Genomic DNA, 25,772 nt, shown 5'->3' with positions numbered 1-25,772 from the left:
TGTCATTAGGACTGACAGCTACCTTAGGGATACACAAGATCTGATTACTAAATTGAGGTCTTTACCTTTAATACATAATGGTTTTTTGGCCAGTCTCGATGTATCGTCGCTGTATACTGTGATTCCCCACACGGAGGGAATGATGGCAGTTAGGATGGCTCTCTTGAATACACATGTGGGATCTCCACCCATTGAGTTTCTAATGGAGTTATTGGAGATGACGTTAACATGTAATTATTTCCGATACGGTGACCGATACTATCTCCAGACGGCGGGGACGGCGATGGGCAGTAATATCGCGCCAGCCTATGCAAACATCTATATGGATTCGTACGAAAAAAATTACCTGATTCCGCCGTTTGGAGATAGTATCGGTTTTTACCGTCGATTTATCGATGATATTATTTTGATCTGGAAGGATTCTGAGGATTCTTTATTGAAAATGTTGGAATGTCTTAATCACCTAGATTCGCCAATACGATTTACCATGACTTATGATAGTGTCAAAATTAATTTTTTGGACATTTCTATTTTTGTCACTGATGCTGGCTATGGCTACAGACTCTATAGGAAACCCACCGACCGTAATACGCTTTTAAACTACAAAAGTCATCATCCAGTTGCTCTTAAGAGAAATTTGCCAATTTCACAATTCTTACGAGTTTTTCGGAACAATTCTGATCCTGAGATGGCAGATGTCCAGATCGGTGAGATGCGACAACGTTTCCTTGAAAGAGGATATAACTTGAAAAATTTGAATATATGTTTACAAAAGGCCAAAAAGATTTTTTGTGAAGGTTATAATGCGAAAAAGCGATCTAAAATTGAGGATCCTTTTGTAATTACTACAACTTTTGACTCTGCTGGTTCGATTGTCCGTAAAGCAGTGGTTAAGCACTGGGATATTATTGCTACAGATCCTGTTTTAAAAAATTGTATACCTAAACGACCATTGATGAGCTTCAAGCGTGGCCAGAATTTAAAGGACAGACTAATGCGTCCTGATAGAACAAAGGCTGTGGCTGTTCAAACTTGGATGAACCAAGTAAAGCCAGGATGCTTTCGATGCGTAAATTGTATTACATGCAGGAGTATGATGGTGGGTCAATTTTTTCATCACCCACACACAGGTACCAAGATCTACATTCGACATCGAGTCACCTGTACCTCCGACCATGTGGTTTACTTATTGGTGTGCCCGTGCTCTCTGGTCTATGTTGGCAAGACGATACGTCCACTTCGTGAGAGGATGGCTAACCATCGATCCTCTATTAGAGCCGCGCTTGTTAATGGTTCTTCTGATAAACCTGTAGCAAGACATTTCCTTGAAACACAGCATGCTTTAGCAACATTGAGATGCATGATTATCGATTGGGTGCCTCCACCCAAGAGAGGAGGCGATCGGGCCAAACTCTTGCTCCAGAGAGAAGCGATGTGGATACATAAATTGGATACGGTCCACCCTCGCGGCCTTAATGAAGCTATACACCTTGGGATGTTTTTGGATTAAAGTATTTTGGATCTCAAGTGGGGGTGCATCATCAGATTTTGTAATGATACAATTTTTTTTATTTTTTGTTTTTTCGAGTGTTGTGGCAATGTGGGTTTCCTATGGAGTTTGTTTATTTGTTATTTATTTTTAATATTTAATGTGTCTAAATTTGGTTATGTTTATAATTGAAATTTTTTTAAAAAATGTCGACACATGTTGACAAACCATGTTTTTGTATACATTATCATTTAGGCATATGTAATCCAATCCAGATGGATAGACATTGTCCTATCATTATATTATCTATGAGGAGGTGTTTATCATTGGTTTGCTTACAGGCTGCGTCTTTTTGATGGACGTGCATGTCGACTGCCCGATTGATATTCGCTTAATGAGTCAATATATGAAAACTCTGTTAGTTTTATATCTTCATTTAAACCCCTAGTGTTCTTGTATATTACTTTGTGATTTGATTGCTCCGGGCGCTAGCATCGACGGATGAAGTGCAGGAAGCATTAACAGCGGTTGTCATGACTGCTGCATTAGCTTGCGTGCCACTTGACAGGAAATGGTACCGGCTTGCGTTCCACTTGGCAGGAAGTTTGGGGAGTTGACACGCACGCTAGCGGGGGATGCAGCTCGATTATACCTGTAAGGTTTGTTTTTATATATGTGTTTGTTAACATGTTTTTTTCATTACTTTTCATTTTTTAGTTAGTTTTTGATTGGCATTATTGCACAATTAGAAATGATGTCTTCATGTCTCTATATGTTTGTACTCACATGATTGTGAGGGAGGAGTCTCTTAATTGGACTCAGGTATATATTGATGCAAAGTACTACTTGGAATTGTACCTTGACAAAGGTCCATGGCTAGGACCGAAACGTCGGAGCTTTACTATGATGCTGTATATTTTTTTTAAAAAGATGAAATAAAAACTCATTTTAGAAGACTGGTGAGTGCACCCCCTTTGTTCATTTTTTATTATATATATATATATATATATATATATATATAAATTATTATATATATTTTTTTTATACATACACTAGTGGCTTGAAAAATCAGGATAGAAACTTTTCAATGTTTGATCACTGTGACACTGAACGATTGGAGCATACTGCTGTATTTATCCTGACTGTACAAGTCACAAATGTCACACCTTTGATGGTTTATATGGGTCTCTTGACTGTGAGGGCACCTGCGCAGCTTTTATATTTACAGGAGTGCCTAGTATCAGGTTGGACCCTGTCTACCCAGGAAAGTGCAGCAACTCTCTGAAGAGATGCTGACCCATTCCGTCTGGATAGCTTCCCACAGCTCCCTGATATTTCGTATTGGGGACGTTTGTCAAGTAACAAGTGCGTTGGATTATTCTATTTGCTGATACGCTACAATAAAGACAAATCTCTATAATACTACTGGTGAGTGCACCTCTATTTTTGATATGTATTTCTGGCTGGTTCTGAGGTCTCCATGTCGTTTTATTGTGTGACACCCCAGGACATTATGTAATTTACTGTGAGTACAGACCACGGCATTCAAAATCCCGACGCTGGCATCCAAACAGGGTTAGGATACAGAAACATGTCCGTCGGTATCCTAACTCTCCCCCTCTCCTTACCCTTAACCCTCACTCCCTGGTGCCTAAACCTTAACTCCCCATAGTGCCTAAACCTAACCTCAACCTCCCCGCATCCTAAACCTAACCCTCCCCCCTAACCCTGCTACTCACCTTTGGGATTCTGGTGGTCGGGATTCCGGCATCGGCATTCTGTCAGTTGGAATCCCATTTGCCGGGATTATTGAACGTATCCCCAGAGACCACCTGGATTTTTATACCATGGTCCCTCGTTAAACTCCTTTTGAGTTCTTTCATGGAGGCGATTATTTTCATATTTGTAAAGCTAGGTACACACTAGACGACTTGCAAACGATGCAATGTTGTCAAGGATTTCCCTTGAACTCCCAGACAAACGATCTAGTGCATACACACTGTGCAATCTTATAAACGACCAAACAATATATCTTGCATCATTTGGAGGTTAGATCGTTAACTATATAATGTAACCATATCGCCTGATCGTCTGGTAGTGCATACACACTGCACGATATGCATGCAGCGTTAACTATATTGACAGATCTTCCTGCACGTACAAGTTTGCGCAGGAGTGCGCATAGTGCGTGCAGACTTGACGATTTTAACGATTTGTCATTCTGATGCGTCGGAATTGGCCAAATCATTCAAAATATTGTTTAGTGGGTAGAGGCTATTGGCATCAAAGTGTTTTGCGACGCTGATCAGACAGGAAAATAGAGCATACATAAAACATGCACATACAAGGTATTTTATTTAGAGAAATAGGCATATTTAGAATGTTTTGCTATCTGTTAAAACCAGTTCTCCAATTCCATTGGCGGACACTGGAAACATGGGATAGATAGGCTGATCCAGTGGTTAGACACTTAATTTGAGCTTTCCACATATTTTGAAAGCTCCTCCCCCCTCTATATCCCCTCCAAATCGGGAAACCTCTAGTATTTCACAAATAAGCCCCAAAGGAAAGAAAATTAAAAAAAAAAAAAAAGACAAACAAAAATTGTCAGAAATAATACTAAATGTGAGAAGAGAAGTATAGAGAGTGAAACAGGCTTTCTAACCTTAAGCGTCATTTCAATGCCTAGAGACCTTTAGCTTAAAGAATTATGGCCTCAATTGCCACGCTTTTAAAGTCAACCAAGCAAAATTGCAATGAAGAAAAGGGTCTTGACTTATGTCTGGCATTAGTGGAAGGTATTTTATAGATGTGGGCGACAGATCACTAGACTTTCTACAGTATATTCCCCAGTCCCTGTTCATTTATCTTCGTCAGTTAATCTCTAAAGAGCCAGCTGATCTCTGCGCACCTGTCCATCTTACATTCTCCGGTCAAAGCAATGAGTAAAAACACAGGCAAAGTAGAAAACGTCCACATGGCCCAGTTCAGTCTTTTCTACAAACTTCAAAGCTCAGCACATAAAGCAAAAAATGAAGTGTTATTGGTGTAAGGATTTCATAACAGGCAGACACACTCTTACTGACAGATCAATTATACAAATCAGACACCAGCAGCTAGCTCCTCAGAAATCTAAACATAAGTGTGCTCTGCACTTGGTTTTAATACAAGTTTGATTTAGACTAACATTTTGTGAAATTAAAGACTATAGCTAAATATAAAGCTGCCTTTCTCTACCACCCCACTTTACAGCATCATCCTCAATTAGCACCAACTATATTCACTGAAATAAAATGTATAAATTTTATTAAATGTCCCTCACTGGGACCAACCTTCACTGCAGTTTTAGCTTGTGTTTTAAGCAGCCATTATAAAGAGAGCTTTATTCATTATGTTATTGCGATTACTTATTTTTAGTAAAGTTAAGCAAAAAAAATATGTATTTTTGTATGTTTGTTTGTAAAGTATAATAATTCTAGTACCATTGTGCGTGTTCTGCAAATTACATATATGGTAAACTTGATATGTATTTATTAGTATGATGAATACATTCTATGTTTGGACTGAAAGGTGCTTTGTATTTAAACGTATCATGAATGTTTTGGACTTTAGTTTGTTGCTTATTGAAATTTTAATTAAAAAAGTACTCAATTTAAAAAAAGAAAAATTAAAAGTATTTTAAAATACAACACCATGCAGAAAGCTATGGCTAAACATGAGCACTGAACACTGAGCTCATCACCCTGTCACCTATTTTCCACATCTCCCCACATCTCTCAGGGCCGTTGAGAAATTACACGGTCCTGGGCATGCATTGATATGGGACCCCTCCAACGAACATGGCCCAGGGTGAGATGATTTAGTTCCTATTATAGTTCCATACATATTCAGTCATTTTGAGAACATACTAGGTCAGATGAGTGGAGGAGTCTAACATTTGGCCTATAGCATTACGAGAAATTGCTGACGTAAACGCCAAGCAAGAAGAATATCTGCTTTGTCATTTTTTCATAACACCTTTGGTGCAACCACTTCAGAGTCCTAGCAACTTGTTTCAATCCAATCCTCTTTTTAGCTGAAGCAGTACTGGTCAGTACCCCCTGATGGCAGCTTTATGTGCTTTCCAGATCTTCGGGAGAGGGACCTCAGTATATTAATTATTAAAACATCACCTCCACGTTTTATAATACCTGTACCCTTATATGTGCAGTTATTTGGGCTAGGAAGAACCGAACACATGTAACACGCATGAACGTGATTTGCAGCACAGTAACCCTATTTCACATTACTGTCACACAATTAGTACAACCATAGAAATCTGCACACAATTAAACTGGAAGTTATCCATTTTGCACAGACACAAAACAAGTGTATAGCTCAGATTTTATACTGGTACAGCTGTTCTTTTCCACTTTTATTACCATTAAATTCATTAGTAAATTAAAATAACACCCAAGCACATGATATGGTCAAACATAACACTGCCTTATAATTTTCACATATGCTATTTTCTTTACATTTCAGTTTTTATTATTCGGTTAATATAAGAAGTGATTTTCTTGTAACAGAAAGTCATTGTGCTGTCTGCAGAGCAGACAAAGCCAAGGGTGAGCAAGAAACATTATGATAGTCATGAGGGATACTCACCATTCACTAGACTGAAGTGAGGGAGATTCATTCTGCGCTATGTGGTATAAGGCACTCATTGCATTCATATTAAACAAAGGAGGTTTCCTTTCAGCTGTGGGGTACAAACAAACTTTTAAGTCTTGCAAAAGGCATCAACATTCTTCCTACAATTACAATCAGCTGCCTCTTTTTAAGTAAAAGTAAGGTCAGGCTGCCTGTGTCATCAATGTTAGGAGTCTTATGACAATCTGTCATGATCTCTGAGATTCACCAATTTTTTATTAGTATATTTTTATATCTATATAATAATCTGCTAAGGTTTGTCCCATCTCAGACATGCACAGTGGGAGCCGGGCGCACGTGTTCCCCCTCATATGGCATTTAAATTATATATATATATATATATATATATATATATATATTAGGGGTGAGCGGGTTCGGATTTCTGAAATCCGAACCCCCCCGAGCCCCCCCGATCCGAGTCCGATCCGAGTCAGGCTCGACTTTTCCCGCCTGACTCGGATCTGAAATCGAGGCAAAACGTCATCTTCCCGCCTTCCGAGTCTCGCGGGTTTTGGATCCTATATAAGGTACACACGTCGGCGCCATTTTCTCACTCGGCTGTGGACAGTGAAGAGGGAGGGTGGGAGTTAGGGCTGTGTAGTGTAGTGTAGTGTAGTGCTGCTGTTGTCCACTACTTCAAAGTCCATAGGGGCTGGCTGTGTTGTGCTGTGCTGCTGTTGTTAATAGGGGCTGTGTCCACTACTTCAAAGTCCATAGGGGCTGGCTGGACTGTGTTGTGCAGTCAGTTCTCCATAGGGGCTGTGTCCACTCCAAAGTCCTGTGCAGTGTCCCAGTCCTAAAGGAGTGCTGTAGTGTTGTCCAGGGGGTGCTCTGTCCATCAGGGGTGCTCCCCCCAAGTGCTAAAAAAATAATATATTTTCTGTGTTTGTGAATTGTGTGCGCAGTAGCCGCACGTGCATCAACAAAGTAGTGCCAAGCGTGCGCCTGTGTCATAAGTAAAGGGCCGGCTGGCTTGACCGTTAAGGGTGCTGTAACCCCCGAAAGTACACTCCAGTCCAAACCAAAAAAAAAATTATTTTCTGTGTTTGTGAATTGTGTGCGCAGTAGCCGCACGTGCATCAACAAAGTAGTGCCAAGCGTGCGCCTGTGTCATAAGTAAAGGGCCGGCTGGCTTGACCGTTAAGGGTGCTGTAACCCCCGAAAGTACACTCCAGTCCAAACCAAAAAAAAAATTATTTTCTGTGTTTGTGAATTGTGTGCGCAGTAGCCGCACGTGCATCAACAAAGTAGTGCCAAGCGTGCGCCTGTGTCATAAGTAAAGGGCCGGCTGGCTTGACCGTTAAGGGTGCTGTAACCCCCGAAAGTACACTCCAGTCCAAACCAAAAAAAATATTATTTTCTGTGTTTGTGAATTGTGTGCGCAGTAGTCGCACGTGCATCAACAAAGTAGTGCCAAGCGTGCGCCTGTGTCATAAGTAAAGGGCCGGCTGGCTTGACCGTTAAGGGTGCTGTAACCCCCGAAAGTACACTCCAGTCCAAACCAAAAAAAAAATTATTTTCTGTGTTTGTGAATTGTGTGCGCAGTAGCCGCACGTGCATCAACAAAGTAGTGCCAAGCGTGCGCCTGTGTCATAAGTAAAGGGCCGGCTGGCTTGACCGTTAAGGGTGCTGTAACCCCCGAAAGTACACTCCAGTCCAAACCAAAAAAAATATTATTTTCTGTGTTTGTGAATTGTGTGCGCAGTAGTCGCACGTGCATCAACAAAGTAGTGCCAAGCGTGCGCCTGTGTCATAAGTAAAGGGCCGGCTGGCTTGACCGTTAAAGGGTGCTGTAACCCCCAAGTACACTCCAGTCCAAACCAAAAAAAAAATTATTTTCTGTGTTTGTGAATTGTGTGCGCAGTAGCCGCACGTGCATCAACAAAGTAGTGCCAAGCGTGCGCCTGTGTCATAAGTAAAGGGCCGGCTGGCTTGACCGTTAAGGGTGCTGTAACCCCCGAAAGTACACTCCAGTCCAAACCAAAAAAAAAATTATTTTCTGTGTTTGTGAATTGTGTGCGCAGTAGCCGCACGTGCATCAACAAAGTAGTGCCAAGCGTGCGCCTGTGTCATAAGTAAAGGGCCGGCTGGCTTGACCGTTAAAGGGTGCTGTAACCCCCGAAAGTACACTCCAGTCCTAACCAAAAAAAAATTATTTTCTGTGTTTGTGAATTGTGTGCGCAGTAGCCGCACGTGCATCAACAAAGTAGTGCCAAGAGTGCGCCTGTGTCATAAGTAAAGGGCCGGCTGGCTTGACCGTTAAGGGTGCTGTAACCCCCGAAAGTACACTCCAGTCCAAACCAAAAAAAAAATTATTTTCTGTGTTTGTGAATTGTGTGCGCAGTAGCCGCACGTGCATCAACAAAGTAGTGCCAAGCGTGCGCCTGTGTCATAAGTAAAGGGCCGGCTGGCTTGACCGTTAAAGGGTGCTGTAACCCCCGAAAGTACACTCCAGTCCTAACCAAAAAAAAATTATTTTCTGTGTTTGTGAATTGTGTGCGCAGTAGCCGCACGTGCATCAACAAAGTAGTGCCAAGAGTGCGCCTGTGTCATAAGTAAAGGGCCGGCTGGCTTGACCGTTAAGGGTGCTGTAACCCCCGAAAGTACACTCCAGTCCAAACCAAAAAAAAAATTATTTTCTGTGTTTGTGAATTGTGTGCGCAGTAGCCACACGTGCATCAACAAAGTAGTGCCAAGCGTGCGCCTGTGTCATAAGTAAAGGGCCGGCTGGCTTGACCGTTAAGGGTGCTGTAACCCCCGAAAGTACACTCCAGTCCAAACCAAAAAAAAATTATTTTCTGTGTTTGTGAATTGTGTGCGCAGTAGCCGCACGTGCATCAACAAAGTAGTGCCAAGCGTGCGCCTGTGTCATAAGTAAAGGGCCGGCTGGCTTGACCGTTAAGGGTGCTGTAACCCCCGAAAGTACACTCCAGTCCAAACCAAAAAAAATATTATTTTCTGTGTTTGTGAATTGTGTGCGCAGTAGTCGCACGTGCATCAACAAAGTAGTGCCAAGCGTGCGCCTGTGTCATAAGTAAAGGGCCGGCTGGCTTGACCGTTAAAGGGTGCTGTAACCCCCAAGTACACTCCAGTCCAAACCAAAAAAAAAATTATTTTCTGTGTTTGTGAATTGTGTGCGCAGTAGCCGCACGTGCATCAACAAAGTAGTGCCAAGCGTGCGCCTGTGTCATAAGTAAAGGGCCGGCTGGCTTGACCGTTAAAGGGTGCTGTAACCCCCGAAAGTACACTCCAGGCCAAACCAAAAAAAAATTATTTTCTGTGTTTGTGAATTGTGTGCGCAGTAGCCGCACGTGCATCAACAAAGTAGTGCCAAGAGTGCGCCTGTGTCATAAGTAAAGGGCCGGCTGGCTTGACCGTTAAAGGGTGCTGTAACCCACAAAGTACACTCCAGTCCAAACCAAAAAAAAAATTATTTTCTGTGTTTAGCCGCACGTATATATCAAATCGATATAACATAAATGGAGGACCAAACTTTCTCCGATAAAAATAAAATAGAGAAAGATCAAGAACCACTTCCTCCTAGTGCTGAAGCTGCTGCCACTAGTCATGACATAGACGATAACATGCCATCAACGTCGTCTGCCAAGGCCGATGCCCAATGTCATAGTAGAGGGCACATACAATCCCAAATGGCAAAGTTCAGGAAAATGACCTTGAAAAAGACATTTAAATCAGCTGAAGAGAAACGTAAACTTGCCAATATGCCATTTACGACACGGAGTGGCAAGGAACGGCTAAGGTCGATCCCTAGTATGTTCATGACTAGTGGTTCAGCTTCACATGACGATGGAAGCCCTCCTCCCACTAAAAAAATCAAAAGAGTTAAGCTGGCAAAAGCACAGCGAAGAACTGTGCTTTCTAAGAAGATATCACAAATCCCCAAGGAGAGTCCAAGTGTGGTGGTGGTTGCGATGCCTGACCTTCCCAGCACTGGACGGGAAGAGGTGGCTCTTTCCACCATTTGCATGCCCCCTGCAAGTGCTGAAAGGAGCACCCACAGTCCACTTGCTGATATGCAAATTGAAGATGTCACTGTTGAAGTACAACAGGATGAGGATACTGGTGTAGCTGGCGCTGAGGAGGAAGTTGGCGAGGAGGATTCTGATGGTGATGTGGTTTGTTTAAATCAGGCTCCGGGGGAGACAGTTGTTGTCCGTGGGATGAAAAAGCCCATCACGGTCATGCCTGGGCAGAAGACCAAACATTCCACCTCTTTGGTCTGGCAATATTTCTATCCAAATCCGGACAACAACTGTCTTGCCATATGTACCATATGTAAAGGTGAAATAAGTAGGGGTAGGGACGTCAACCACCTAGGAACATCCTCCCTTATACGGCACCTGCAGCGCGTTCATAAAAAGTTACTGTCAAGTTCAGAAACTTTGGCTAAGACCGTAAGCAGTCCAGGGACACCTAAATCCCGTTGTCCTGTTGTATCCAAGCGCCTGCAAACCACACCGTCAACTCCCTCCTCGTCAATTTCCTCCTTAGTCAGGATCGGAAGTAGTCCTGCAGGCCATGTCACTGGCATGACTGACTCTCCTATCCGGGATTCCTCTGGAGGATCCTGCATTGCTACGCCTACTGCTGCCGCTGCTGCTGTTGCTGGGAGTCGTTCATCATCCCAGAGAGGAAGTAGGAACACCACTACTTTTACTAAACAATTGACCCTCCAACAGTCCTTAGCGAGGAGGATGAAGTACGACAGCAGTCATCCTGAAGCAAAACGTATAACTGAGGCCTTGACTGCTATGTTGGTGTTAGACGTGCGTCCGGTATCCGCCATTAGTGCAGTGGGATTTAGACAATTGATGGAGGTAGTGTGTCCCCGGTTCCAAATACCGTCTAGATTCCACTTCACTAGGCAGGCGATACCGAGACTGTACAGAAACGTCAGAAAAAGTGTCCTCAGTGTCCTGAAAAATGCCGTTGTACACAATGTCCACTTAACCACGGACATGTGGACAAGTGGAACAGGGCAGACTAAGGACTATATGACTGTGACAGCCCACTGGGTAGATGTATCACCTTACGCAGCAACAGCAGCAGCGTCACCAGTAGCAGCATCTCAGAAACGCCAGCTCGTTACAAGGCAGGCTACGCTGTGTATCACCGGTTTCAGTAAGAGGCACACCGCCGACAACCTCTTAGAGAAACTGAGGGAAATCATCGCCCAGTGGCTTACCCCACTTAGACTCTCCTGGGGATTTGTGATATCTGACAACGCCACCAATATTGTGCGGGCATTACATCTGGGCAAATTCCAGCACGTCCCATGTTTTGCTCACACAATAAACTTGGTGGTGCAGAATTTTCTGAAAAGCGACAGGGGCGTGCAGGAGACGCTTTGGGTGGCCCGAAAAATTTCTGGCCACTTTCGCCATTCAGCGACTGCGTGCCGAAGACTGGAGCGCCAGCAAACACTCTTGAACCTGCCCCGCCATCACCTGAAGCAAGAGGTTGTGACACGGTGGAACTCAACCCTCTATATGCTTCAGAGGATGGAGGAGCAGCAAAAGGCCATACAAGCCTATACATCCACCTATGACATAGGCAAAGGAGGGGGTATGCACCTGACTCAAGCGCAGTGGAGAATGATTTCCGTGTTGTGCAAGGTTCTCCAGCCCTTCGAACTTGCCACACGTGAAGTCAGTTCAGACACTGCCAGCTTGAGTCAGGTCATTCCCCTCATCAGGCTTTTGCAGAAGCAGCTGGAGAAAGTGAAGGAGGAGCTAAGACGGAGCGATTCCGCTCGGCATGTGGGACTTGTGGATGAAGCCCTTCATTCGCTTTGCCAGGATTCCAGGGTGGTCAATCTGTTGAAATCAGACCACTACATTTTGGCCACCGTGCTCGATCCTAGGTTTAAAGCCTATGTGGTGTCTCTCTTTCCGGCCGACACAAGCCTGCAGAGGTGCAAAGACCTGCTGGTGAACACACTGTCAGCTGAAGCGGAACGTGACACGTCAACAGCTCCTTCTTCATTTTCTCCTGCAACTGGGGCTGCCAGGAAAAAACTTAGGTATCCTAAGCAACCCGCTGGCGGTGATGCAGGACAGGCAGGACCAAGTTTGGACATCTGGTCCGGACTGAAGGACCTGGCAACAATTTCTGACATGTCTACTGTCACTGCATATGATACTGTCACCATTGACAGAATGGTGGAGGATTACATCGGTGACAGCATCCAAGTAGGCATGGCAGACAGTCCATACCTGTACTGGCAGGAAAAAGAGGCAATTTGGAGGCCCCTGTACAAACTGGCTCTATTTTACCTGAGTTGACCCCCCTCCAGTGTGTACTCCGAAAGAGTGTTTAGTGCAGCCGGGAACCTTGTCAGCGAAAGGCGTAGGAGGTTGCTTCCACAGAATGTGGAGAAGATGATGTTCATCAAAATGAATTATCAGCTCTTCCAGGGAGACCAGCCTCCAGAAGGTACAGAGGGACCTGTGGTGGTGGATTCAAGTGGGGACGAGTTAATACTTTGTGAGGATGAGGATGTACACACTGAAGAGGGTGAGGAATCGGTGGATGAGGAGGATGAGGATGACATCTTGCCTCCATAGAGCCAGTTTGTGCAGGGACACATTAATTGCCAGCTTGTTTTGTGGGGGCCCAAACGAACCAATCATTTCAGCCACAGTTGTGTGGCAGACCCTGGCGCTGAAATGATTGGTTTGTTAAAGTGTGCATGTCCTGTTTATACAACATAAGGGTGGGTGGGAGGGCCCAAGGACAATTCCATCTTGCACCTCTTTTTTTTCTTTGCATTATGTACAGTTTGGGGCCTAGTTTTTCAAACTGCCATCCTGTCTGCCACTGCAGTTTCACGCCTAGATGGGTCACGTGTTTGTGCCGCCCACTCGTGTCGCTTAGCATAGTCATCCAGCTACCTCGGTGCAACGTTTTGGACATAAAAACACTATTGTGAGGTGTGAGGTGTTCAGAATAGACTGGAAATGAGTGGAAATTAAGGTTATTGAGGTTAATAATAGCATAGGAGCAGAAAAACCTACAAATTCTGTGATTTTAGCTGTTTTTATGCTTTTTTAAAAAAAAATACAGATCCAAAACACAAAACCCAGAACCCAAAACACGGAAGGGTGGTTTTGGCAAAACCAATCCAGATCCAAAACACGAAGAAAGATCCAGATCCAAAACCAAAACACAAAACACGAAAAGTGGCCGGTGCACACCCCTAATATATATATAGTGAACTGGAGGAACTATACTAAAACTTGCTACCAGTGATAAAAGAATTTAGAGTAATATGCTATGTAAATTAGAGATGCCCTCAAAATAAAAACATACCATTTTAATAACTTCAAATTAAAATGGTGAATTATCCATTTTTAATCAACTAGCCTTGAAAAGCAAAAAGGTAATAAAAACACAAACACACATGTAAAAAAAAAAAAAAAAATCATTAAAATTTGGGAAAAGGAACAGGCTAATCCCCATTAAGGAATTACCTAGATAAAGCATTGAAATCCATCACAGCAGGAGGTGGGACCAAGGTAACCTGGCCTATGCCGGGTCCCTTTACTAGTTTATAATATACAACAAAAGAAAATGCTATGTTTTGTTGCATAACTCTTAAAAGGGAATTTAATGCGCATAGTAAACAGAAAACACTTCAGCGGTTAAAACAGTGTTAGGATTCAGTACATTGATCAGCGCTATTAAAGCAAGTAAAATAAATCTCTAAACCCTGTCTGTCAAGTAATACATGAAAATGGAACCACAACTATCCGCCAGTAATATTGCGAGTTGACGCTGGAACGGTGTGGAAAAGCTGCCTGGCTCTGGGGCCGACCTCGCTGCAGATTCATGGATTTTTGTATGCACCCCTATGAAAAATCTGAGTCTGGTGGTACCATAATTGCGGCACAAAGCCGCAATTACTCGTGAACGTGAGTAAGTGGCTCCTAACTAAATTGAGCCCTTAGTCTGTCATATGTTAAAAGTAACTATCTATCTGCAATTATCAAATGAAATACATTAAAATTTGTACAATTTTAAAAATATGGGAGTGATTCAATTCAGCGGGAGTTGAATAGCACCGTGAAGTTGGTCCCGAAGCTATTTAATTCAGAGCACTGTTAGGTCGACTAAATTATTTCTCTTCACACCCTCCAGAGGGTGCAAGGACAAATCGGACTAGAAAGCCGGCCGCGAGGCTGCTTTCCGAAAGCGCGGCGCTAACAGCCTTGCAGTCGGAGAATGCCGGTTCTCACGACGAAACACCCGGCATTTTCTGACTTAGGGCCGGATTCAATTAGCCGCGAAACGCACAATGTTTTCGCCTCATTTCCGTGTTTGAACGCAAAGTTTTTGCCTTCTTACTCAATGTGCGCACCCGCTATGTGCCCTATTCAATTGTAAAACAGGTGAAAACACATAACTGTACCCCCAAATAAAGCCTAACTCACTCGGGGAATCAATATAGAAATGTATTAATAACCCTAATAAAAGAACGTAATTAGGGTACTTAAGTTGAGTCAAAGGGCTGTTATATGCCTATTTGCATAAGTGTGGAAAAATTATGGAAAGCATATTTTTTTAGGGGAAAAATAATTGCTGTAGTTAAATTGGGAACATTAAAATGGGTACTAGTATATTTTTGTGTCTATAAAGTGCAGATGTAAAAATAAAAAAAAAATACACCTGCTGCAGCCCCCTGCAATCCTAAAAAAAAATCTGCCCCATCCATACAGCAGCCCAAAATACCTGTCTCAGTACTTTAGACCCATTATCCAACACTTTTTACATTTTCACCCCAAAAATTACATCTCTTTTTTTGGGGTGAATTTATTATTTTTGCCTAGTCATTAGGAGGGGTGTCCAAAGGGTTCTGAACCAAGTCCCAACATTTGTACCCCAAAATATGGATTTTGCACTTCCTTTCTCCTGCCTTTGGGTGGAGTAATTATTTTGCCCACTTTTGCCTATGGAGTTTTCACCTAGGCAAAAACGTCCTGGAATTGAATAGGGCAATACTTCAGAAACAGGTAAAAAGCGCGCATCAGCGAACACTTTTTGCCTCTAATTGAACACGGGCCTCAACTTCTAAAAGTCGGACCAAACGGCGTGCTGAATTGAGTAGCCCCGGCACCAACTTCTCCGCACTGTTCAACTCCCGCTGAATTGAATCGCCCCCCATACTTGCTGCGGTATAATAGGATTTAATAATGCAAAAAACATTAACTCATTATTAAAAGGTGTGTAATATGTGTTTAATATTCAACAGTTGCAAAATGTTGGGATGTGGATTACCTAGTTCAATACAAGTGATCCCAAGAGACCAAACATCCACTTTCCCATCATACTGTCCTTCATCCATGGCTAAGATTACTTCTGGGGCCATCCTAAAATGAAAACATGTAACTATGAAACCTCACAACTAAAAGCTTCTTTGAGGTTTAGTGGGATAAAAAAGCATTTCTAAAAAAAGTTTTTAATGGTTTTATTTACTAAATCATAAATGTCACAACTTTACTATCAACACTTTTGTCAGAAAACCAAATATTCGGTTTATAGAAAACTTTCATCTTTCCTTTCCAATAGAAGGAATTAACTAAGATTATGTAGACTGCACATGTAATTATCTTATGGGGGTATATTCTATGCCATAAAAATCCCTGATCTATATATCTACGGGTTCACACTTAAGCTATTGATATATAAACAAAAAAGAAAAACATTTTTCAAGGCGGCAGATAATTGACATTGGTTAAGTACCAATATCCAAATCCCTACCTACAACCGAGCTTAAAAACTATATTTTTACACATTTATCATATATATTAAAAATGGTCAATGACCCACTAAAAGGACAATTGAACAATGTGTTAGGACTACATAGTCTACTGCACACACAATAGTCCTGAAATATCACCCATTTAGGATGCTAACATTTCAGTTTCTATGGCAACGCAAACCTGTCTGTAGGACGGGACACTTCCAAAGTAATAGCACATTTAGGCCTTCACTGTAAATACACAGGTTTCACAATCACTTACCAATATGGTGTCCCCACGAATGAATTGGCAGGAGAGGCTATTGATGCAGACCCAAAATCAGCAAGTTTCACCTGGCCTGGCTCTGTAAGAAGGATGTTGCCTGCCTTGATATCTCTATGGAAGAATAATGTGTTACATAGGTCAGACGTTATCAAACTTCTTTGAATCACGGTGCCCTAGAGTAACAGCATTGTTTCCACGTCACCCCTAAGCCAAAAGTTTGTTATTAAGAAATTCAGAAATAAATGTAGTAAAGTGAAGTAAATTGTGCTTACTTGTCATCCTTAGGTTCAGTTATGTGGTGGTGGACAGGTTTGCACTTCTGTTTGTCCACATATTTACATTACATTGACCATAAAGAATTTTTGGTGCTGGACCACCAACCTGAGGCACCCCTGCAAGTGTCCCAAGGCAACCCAGGGTGCCGAGGCGCAGTTTGGGAGCCACTGACAAAGATAGAGATTCCAGCAAGAGTGCTTCATAGATAAGAATGTATATTTTGTTTTCAGTTTGTGTAGAGGAGTGGCTTTTTATGGTCCATTAAAAACAACTATGTAATTAGAAGATATGTATAAGAAATACCAGGACCACACACTTCCCACCGAAATGAAAGGGGAAGGAAACCTTCGATAGGTGAGGAGGTGATTTGGATGGACTCTTGACTACCTGGCTGCAATAAATCGGTTCCCGGGGACGCCTGGTTACTATTGACTTTAAGCCTTTATGTTTACCTCTCTGAGTAGATTATCCATGCGGTATGGGTCCACTTTACTTGTAAATTTTATATGGATGTTTTTTTTATCTTGGATGTATTAAAGAATAAAACTGTATCACACTATCGAAAGTTTTCTTCCCCTTTAATTTCGGGGGAAGTGTATTAAATTATTTCAGTAAACCAAGGTGTGACATATCAGCGGGACAATTGCCTGAAGTGGGTTATTCCCTCTCCATACAGTGCGATATTTGTCTACTAATTTTGGTAGACGCATCGTCCAGTAGGTATCCAATTATCTACTTACCTGATGTTTCTCATTTATTATAACAGTATTATACTATGATATTGTTCTTTTTTCTATGTGATTGAAAAAACAATTGCAGGATCACAGCATCCAGATTAAAGCGGACCGGAAGATTTCTGTACATTTAAAGGGAAGTCTTGTTGTGAAGCGCTCATGTTCCTGTGTGTGTTATAGGATATAGTTTGTGTGTTTTTGTGGCATATGTATCAAAGCTTGATGCGAGATAAAATTGTGAGATATATTTCACCAACCAAATAGCTTCTAACTTACATTTTGCAGGCGGTGTTTAAGAATTGATAGTTTGGAGCCGATTGGTTTGTGATACAGATTTCACAAATTTTATCCCACATCAAGCTTTGATACATATGCGTGTGGTGACATTTTTTTTTTTTTACACCAGTTGGGTTGCTTGAGCTGCTCTGTTGCGCACCTAAAGCTTCAGACATACACCCCAGCTTTTACTTGGCTCGAACCCTGGACGAGAGTTGAAGCCAGGGTTTCAGTACTTACCCCCTTTCACACCTGGGAGATGGACCACAGTTATTCCCGGGTTGTCACCCTTCACACCGGACCCAGGTCTACTAGTGACCAGTATCTTCCATCAAACAGTGGACGCTTGGAGATGAGGTCACCTCCAAGCCCTACTGTGCCCACCAATCAAGTCATTTTAAGGATGACCCGGGTCATGTCCTTCAGACATAAGCCGGGCACTGACACGGGTTGTAAGATCCTTGGCCAATTGCAGGGTTGCGGACCTGGGACTGTCAACCCGGGTAAGACCCTTTCAGTCATGAGCAGGACCCAGGTCGACAAGCCGTGCCAATGCAAAATCCAGGGTTTTTGCTTATGTCTGAAAAGGGTTATAATTATTCCCTTTCCTTATGCAACAATGCTTCCCTACACGTCTTTGATTGTAATCTAATTTGGGCAGTGCAACTATTGCCTTCTGTTTCATTGCACTGAATGTTTTTAATTTGTATCATAGGCCCATCAACATACATCAAGCTTCGTAATAAGTTGGAAAATAATAATTGCATGTGGACAGCGTCAATTTTAATACAAAAACTAAAATTTCGTATTTGTTTAATGTCCACACATATCTGTTGAATAAAATGTGACATGTTATTAAAGCCTACAGCAGAATTAAGGGGTAATTTGTTTGCTAAATGTAAAGCTGCACTGTTTTCATATCACTTCATGATAGAATATGAAAGTACTACGTTCTGGAGTCCCGTTTTGAGACGTTTATCAGGTTGCCGCCTTCTTCATTTCTTTTTGTAATGAGTATACCGTCAATTTGTGTGCTCTGTGATATAACCTATTGATTTCTGTACATTTTATTTTTGTATTGGTCTGATATTTTTGTATATTTCATATACTGTTGTAATGCGATTGTCATGTCACTGTGTCTCGGTTGTGTAATATTGGTTTTATTATATATACCGGTCTATAAAAATTAAAAAAAAAAAAATGTAAAGCTGCACTACCATTCATGTGGCAGAACATTTCAGTTTGTCACATTAAAATGCCTGTGGAAGGACAAATCGGAAGCCAGAGTCTCTGGGACTGCAACTTGTGATTGGTCCACCCAGTCATTCACACGGCAGCATTACCCCGACCTGGTTTTCAGCCAGCACAAAGACCTGGGAAAAGGTCATCCCATAGGAGTAAAAGGAGGTGGCACATACAGAACACACTTTCCTAGGTGTTAAAGCAGAAACACCTAGGAAAGTGTCCCTTGTTAAACTTGCTTTGTATTTTGTGCTGTAAAGGCAAATGTAAAGCACTCAAGATTCCTATTAGGAGAAAAGTGCTATATAAATATTATTATTATTACATTGTGTTCTCTAGTGACAATGTGCGCAGCACAATCTACTGTAGAATTAAAAGTAGATTCATTTTACGCAATTACTAGTGATGATCATAAGAAAGGAGGTATTTATGTACTTACCTATGGATTAAATTATGAGAATGCAAATAACCTAATCCCTGCAGGGCTCCATGAGTGATTGCCGCAATTTCATTTTCTTGCAATGGCTTTTTGTGTACTGGAATGCAATAAACAATATGTCACATGTAACACACAAAAAGTTCTAAGCAAAATTTAGCCACATAGTACAATTGCTTTTGTATCAATTTTCTTTTTAATGTTGCCATCTCATGAGAAACAGGTGCAGATTTTGTACAGTCCAATCATGCAACTATGTTTGCTATAAGTTACAGGCTGTGGTTTAAAGAGGAAAAAAAAAAAAAGTATAACATGACTCAATTTAAAGTCTCTGGGCTACAATAGCATTTTGCTGCTGTGTGTTACTTCAAATATATTTTATCTGTTGATGCAGCAGAGAATCTAACGCAGGGTCACAATGAGCCCATGTACCCCCTTCCAATTTGACATGACAGTGATTTTAAAGTTATTTAAAGAAAACCACGAAGAAAAGTAATTACCTTCTAGTAAGTCTGATGCAGAGCCTAAACAATATTCCATGACCAGCTAGGGAGAGAACAAAACACACATTTACTAATGCAATTTGTACATTATACAGTGGCAATCTACTCCTTACCCTTTTAGTAGCCAGAAATTTTTCATCCTCAAAGTCAATTTATATATTTTTTGTGACAAATTTACCCTTGTCTTCCAACTTTAATATACTGAAAGATGTAATCAGCTTATCTGTCTACTGTAAGTAATAAATTAATCATAATTTTTTGCTTTGATTTGTCAGGATGAGACAATTTAATTAAGCGAAAGGGGTGTGAGGTGCCATTGCAACAGTGTGAAAGCACCTGCAATGGCACCTTACCTCGCCCTCCTCGCAGCCTGATCTCAGAGATCTTTGGGCTCGATTCAATTAAACGCGTAGTGAATAGCGCCGGGAATGAGGTCCAGGAGCAATTCAATTCATCGTGCTGCTAAGCCCGACTAAGGACTTCTTCTCGCATCCCTCCTGGGATGCGAGCAGAAATCAGACAAAAGTCCAGGTGCAATGCTGTTTTCTGCCCTTAGCGTGGCGGAAACAGCATTGCATCGGGAAGTTTAGTCGGAGAATGCCCGTTCTTGCGACTAAACACCCTGTATAAGGTGCGAGAATGAGTATTCCCCGACCTAACATCACGCAGAATTGAATAGCTCTGGGAGCTCATTCCCGAAGTTATTCACTTCGCTATACACTGCGGGGCTGCAAAGAAAAAAAATCAACGAGTCAGGAGCTACTGTTTGTGCAGCATACAGCTGCTCTTAGTCACACGGACTTATGGGGCGAGTCCAATTGAATAACTTTTTAGTGTAATGTTAAAATAAATATAGAAATATAACTGCTATAACAACATTCTATTTACAAGTGTCCACGCACAGTTCTTTGATGGCTGATATCCCAGTGACAGCACAGTGATATCATGTCTTCTCGTCATGTGCAGCGGTACCTACCGTTTCAGTGCACTAAATGTTGCGTGTGAATGCCATGTGTCACATTTGACATAGGGACCCAATAAAAGGCTTCCTAACCCCCTCTCTATATCCCAAGGCTGTCAAGTACAGTTGGAACGACCAGTGGCAGCTTTGGTGCATGGTTACTTAAGTTTTGTACGTCAAACATACAGAAGCAGAGTTAGGAGTCCACAGGGCCACTGTAGAATGCAAGGTAAGACAAACTGGTTATAAAATCACCAGATTCAGAGCAATTGTTTTATCTAAGAAAACTTGGGTGGAATGTGTGTGGTCATTTGCTGACTGACAGCATGAACCTGGTTATTTGCCACAACCAACAAATGAGTATCCACACGATACATAAGGAATGGTAGATAAATACTATTCAAAGAAATTAATTGATTAGTGTTGGGAATAGAGGAGATATATTGTAGACTCCAGTGACATCACAAGGTCCCTTCTGGTAAATAGTATAAACATTTCAGAAAAAATACAAATGTTGCATTCTCTTTTTAATCTAATGCTGGTAAAATAGAAATTTATTTCGATATGTAAAGCAAAATACATAAATAAATCGGCAACAAATTGTGTTATTATTAAGGTGTAAAGAACATGACAGCATCAAGACCTCAAAGATATTTTTTTTTCTAACTTGTTTGCATGTAAAAGGAACTCTCCCCCCCCCAGAAAAAAACCCCCAATGTACTGTAATACAATTTCATAGTCTGTATTCAAAATGAGTAAGGATGTGGATTAATTTGCATGAATCACAATAGTTTGGGCAGAGACCTTATGGGAACATCACAAGTATGTATGTATGTACGTATTTATGATACTCAAAGATAAAAATTCAGAATATGTCATGAAAAGGAGAACATAATAGACTTCTTACCCATGCCGTGTGTTCCCTTAAATAGCAGCCTTTATACTCTATACTGTTCGGATGTTGTATCCTTTGAAGGAATTTCACTTCTTTGATGATATCTTGCCATTTCTGTTAAAGGTGGTGTATAAAAATGTTACATTTACCTTTGGGATAATGATGGAAGCAATAAAGCACTATAAATGGCCTTTCTTCAAAGAATGTAATACCGAAGGTCAACTTTGTGAAAAGGTACTGCTAACATAATAAAAAACACAGGTACTTTCACATTTAAAATATTCCAGTAAAATAAATATTGCAAACTTTGAAATACAGATCTGATATTTCTTTTTATACATTTATGAGGTAATAGAAGAGATATATATATATATATATAAAAAAACCATTGTCTCTATTTATATGCTTATTGTCTATTACGCAATACTAACATTTAGTTTAAGGTATAATAAATTATAATTTATTCCACTTTATGTCTCAACATAAGTATTTGAGCGCAGTTTATTAATTCTTCGTTTTTGCTAGTGAGGTTGACAATCACCTCTTGCTTTGACTGCTGCACTGATACTTGATCCGCCTGCTTGATTAGTGCTGGGTGTATGTGTGTGTGTTCACAATCTTATAATGGGACACCCTGTGCATGTTTCCCGGTGGCAAAAGGGAGACCAAAAATTATATATATAATATAGACAGGGGCGATGTCCCCTCACTTTCACGATTATTGTAATACCTAAATCAAGATGTATTAAAAAACAAAGTTAAAGTATTGGAGTGAATTGGGTTAAAGTGGTAATTATGTGATGTTTGTACCCTGCTATTTCCAAAGTTTCTGTCAACCTGACAAACTATACATAGACTGACTTTATGGATTGTGAGGAGCTACATATCAAAGTGTTGGTGTACATCTAAAAATGCACTAGACAATTAAACTTTGCCCATAATGAAATATTCTGGCTCGTAGTTGACCCTTATTCATTCTTAAAGAATGTAGGACTCACACGTGTGTTAATCAATGCTATGTCTAAAATTGACTCCATACGTGAGGACATCATATCCCATCAGACCCTTAGCACTCCTCTCCCTCCTTGCCCTTACCACCCCTCCCCTTCTGTCTCACCAACTCTGACATCCTTCTCCCCTGCTTCTGGAGAGGAAGTCTTGGCCCTCATCCGGTCCTCCCCTCCTTCCACCTCCCCTCTTGACCCTATCCCTTCCCGTCTCCTCTCCCACTTGTCTCCTTCTGCCTGTTCCCATCTGGCTCACCTCCTTAATCTTTCCCTATCATCTGGCACTGTCCCTTCTGCATTCAAACATGCTCTTGTCTCCCCCATTCTTAAAAAACCTACCCTTGATCCTAACATACTTTCAAACTATCGACCCATCTCTCTTCTCCCTTTTGCTTCCAAACTCCTTGAGCGTATTGTCTACAACCGCCTTACCACCTTTCTTTCCTCCCACTCCCTCCTTGACTCATTTCAATCTGGCTTCCGATCTCTCCACTCCACGGAAACTGCCCTCACGAAAGTCAGCAACGACCTCCTTGCTGCCAAATCCAAGGGTCACTACTCTCTGCTCATTCTCCTTGACCTCTCTGCTGCATTTGACACTGTAGACCACCCTCTCCTCCTGCAAATCCTTTACTCTCTCGGTTTACGTGAAACTGCCCTCTCCTGGCTTTCCTCCTACCTCTCTGATCGTTCCTTCGCTGTGTCCTCTCATGACTCCTCTTCCCCTCCACTTCCACTAAAGGTAGGAGTTCCCCAAGGTTCTGTTCTTGGACCTCTCCTTTTCTCCCTATATACATCCTCTTTAGGTGAACTCATTAACTCCTTTGACCTCCAATATCATCTCTATGCAGATGATACTCAAATTTACCTTTCCACCCCTGAGCTCACCCCTGAGCTCCTTACCCGTATCTCCAACTGTCTCTCTGCTGTCTCTTCGTGGATGTCCCAGCGCTTTCTTAAACTTAACATGTCTAAGACTGAGCTGATCATCTTCCCACCCTCTTCCACTACATCACTTTCCACAATTTCGTTATCTATTGATGGCACAACTATCTCCTCTAGCCCCAAAGTGCGCTGTCTTGGAGTTATCCTAGACTCCTCCCTCTCCTTTAAACCGCACATTCAGCACATCTCGCAGTCCTGCCGTTTTCACCTAAAAAATATCTCCAGGATTAGACCCTTCCTCACCCAGGATGCCACTAAAACCCTCATCCACTCACTGGTCATATCCAGATTGGACTACTGTAACCTTCTCCTAGCTGGCCTCCCAGTCTCTCACCTCTCTCCACTACAATCTGTTCTCAATGCTGCTGCTCGGCTCATCTTCCTCTCCAGACGTTCTATATCTGCTTCCCCTCTCCTTCAAGCCCTACACTGGCTCCCCTTCCCCTTCAGATGCCAATTCAAGGTTCTTACATTCACCTACAAAGCCCTCACCAAATCCTCTCCCGCATACATTTCTGACCTTCTCTCCCTTCACACTCCCACCCGCCCACTTCGCTCAACTAATGCATGCCGCCTCTCTTGCCAACTGATTACTTCCTCCCACTCCCGCATCCGAGATTTTGCCCGTGCTGCTCCCTACCTTTGGAATGCTCTCCCTCTCCCTATCAGACTCTCCACCTCTCTACAAATCTTCAAACGGGCTCTCAAGACCCACTACTTCATCAAGGCCTTCCAGCACTCCTCCTAACCCACCTCATGCTCTTTCCTTCCTATCTTCCCCTTCTGTGTCACGCCTGTCTGTCTGCCCCTCCCCTTAGAATGTAAGCTCTCATGAGCAGGGACCTCTTCCCTCATGTGCTTCTCTTTACATTTTCTTCTACTCTCTACTCCCCATTAGGGCACCTAACACGGGACCGCCAACTCCCGGCAGCTTATTGTGAGTGCTTTAATCACTATTTCAGCAATGTATATAAGTTGTGTCCCTGTCCTGCACTGTAATGTACTGTAAGTTACTTGTTTCTTGTTCACTTATTAGTTCTATGTACTATGTAAGGCGCTGCGGAACACTTGTGGCGCCATATAAATAAAGGATAATAATAATAATAATAATATGTCCATTTCATCAGTGTTTGACAGATAATAAAAAGTAGGAGATTTTGAAACAAATATGAAATATTACAAAGCAATGCACTTTATACACTGAAGTGCCAAAAGTCATGGGATAGATGCTTGTATTGTGTAGGACCCCCTCTAGCCCGGCGAAGTGCAGCAACTCGATGTGGCATCGATTCCACAAGTAGACAAAAGACCTCTGGAGAGTTGCTGACCCATGCTGTCTGGATAGCTACCCACAGCTCCCTGATAGTTGTAGGTGCAGGATATTGGGTGCGAATATACCTCTAAACCACGTCCGATAAATGCTTGATTGGGTTCATGATGTGCGATTGTGGTGGCCACACCATTCATCACAATTCTCCAGAATGCTCCTCAAACAGATTCTGGATAACCTGGGCCCGATGACAAGGTGCATTATCCTGCTGGAATATTCCATCATTGTGGGGGTACATGAAGTCAATGAAGGTCTGCAAAAGGTCATCAAGCAATGCAATGTAGTGGTTACCGGTCAATGATGTGTTCAGGAGGACCAGCGGACTCAACCCATGCCACGTGCTCACACCTCACACCATTATTGAACTACCACCAGTCTGCATGGTGCCTTGTTGACAACTTAGGTACATGGCCTCAGAACACTACCACCAGCCCAAAACAACTGGAACTGTGAATCATTGGACCATGCCACATGTTGGCAGCCCTCCAGGGTCCAAGTAGCGATTTCACAAGGCCAGCTGAGGCGCTATGCCCAGTGTCAGTGTCCACAGGGTCTTCTGCTCCCATATCCCATGGAAGCTAAACAACGCTGCACTGACTTGTTGGCTATGCATTTGGTACCTCCTGCATTGAATGTGGATGTGATTTGAGCCAGTGACGCTCAATTCTGGCCAGACGCCACTGGTCACGATAATTAAGCACCTGCGGTCGGCCACTGTGCTGTCCACGGTGGGTGGTAATGCCTTTTATGAGGTATCGCCGGTACACATGCGACACCGTAGTTTGAGGAATTTTGAATGTCAACACAAATTGGGAAATTGAATCTCCCAGGTGACGGGCACCAACTACTGCGCCCATTCGAATTCGGATAATTCATATTCCCTTATTATTTACCAGTTATTTATATAGTGCACATATATTATGCAGCGCTTTACAGAGGA

The 25,772-nt window shown here is 42.2% G+C and overlaps 1 protein-coding gene across 1 annotated transcript in view; it reads right to left on the bottom strand.

Moving 5' to 3' along the window:
* Nucleotides 1-25,772, bottom strand: part of TAOK1 (TAO kinase 1) — a 120,618-nt gene that overhangs the window by 22,303 nt on the left and 72,543 nt on the right. The window contains exons 5-10 of the mRNA XM_088477759.1: nucleotides 21,563-21,664; nucleotides 19,692-19,737; nucleotides 19,195-19,291; nucleotides 16,225-16,338; nucleotides 15,479-15,570; nucleotides 6,137-6,230 (exon numbers count right to left, since the gene is read on the bottom strand). Of these exons, the coding sequence (XP_088333885.1) occupies nucleotides 6,137-6,230; nucleotides 15,479-15,570; nucleotides 16,225-16,338; nucleotides 19,195-19,291; nucleotides 19,692-19,737; nucleotides 21,563-21,664 (545 nt within the window). The remainder of the gene's footprint in view (nucleotides 1-6,136; nucleotides 6,231-15,478; nucleotides 15,571-16,224; nucleotides 16,339-19,194; nucleotides 19,292-19,691; nucleotides 19,738-21,562; nucleotides 21,665-25,772) is intronic.

This window comes from Taudactylus pleione, unplaced genomic scaffold (genome assembly GCF_031769625.1).
Source record: "Taudactylus pleione unplaced genomic scaffold, aTauple2 ptg000203l, whole genome shotgun sequence".
Taxonomy (NCBI): Eukaryota; Metazoa; Chordata; class Amphibia; order Anura; family Myobatrachidae; genus Taudactylus; species Taudactylus pleione.
Note: the sequence above shows the minus strand (reverse complement) of the source record. Positions and strands in the feature narration are given on the sequence as shown.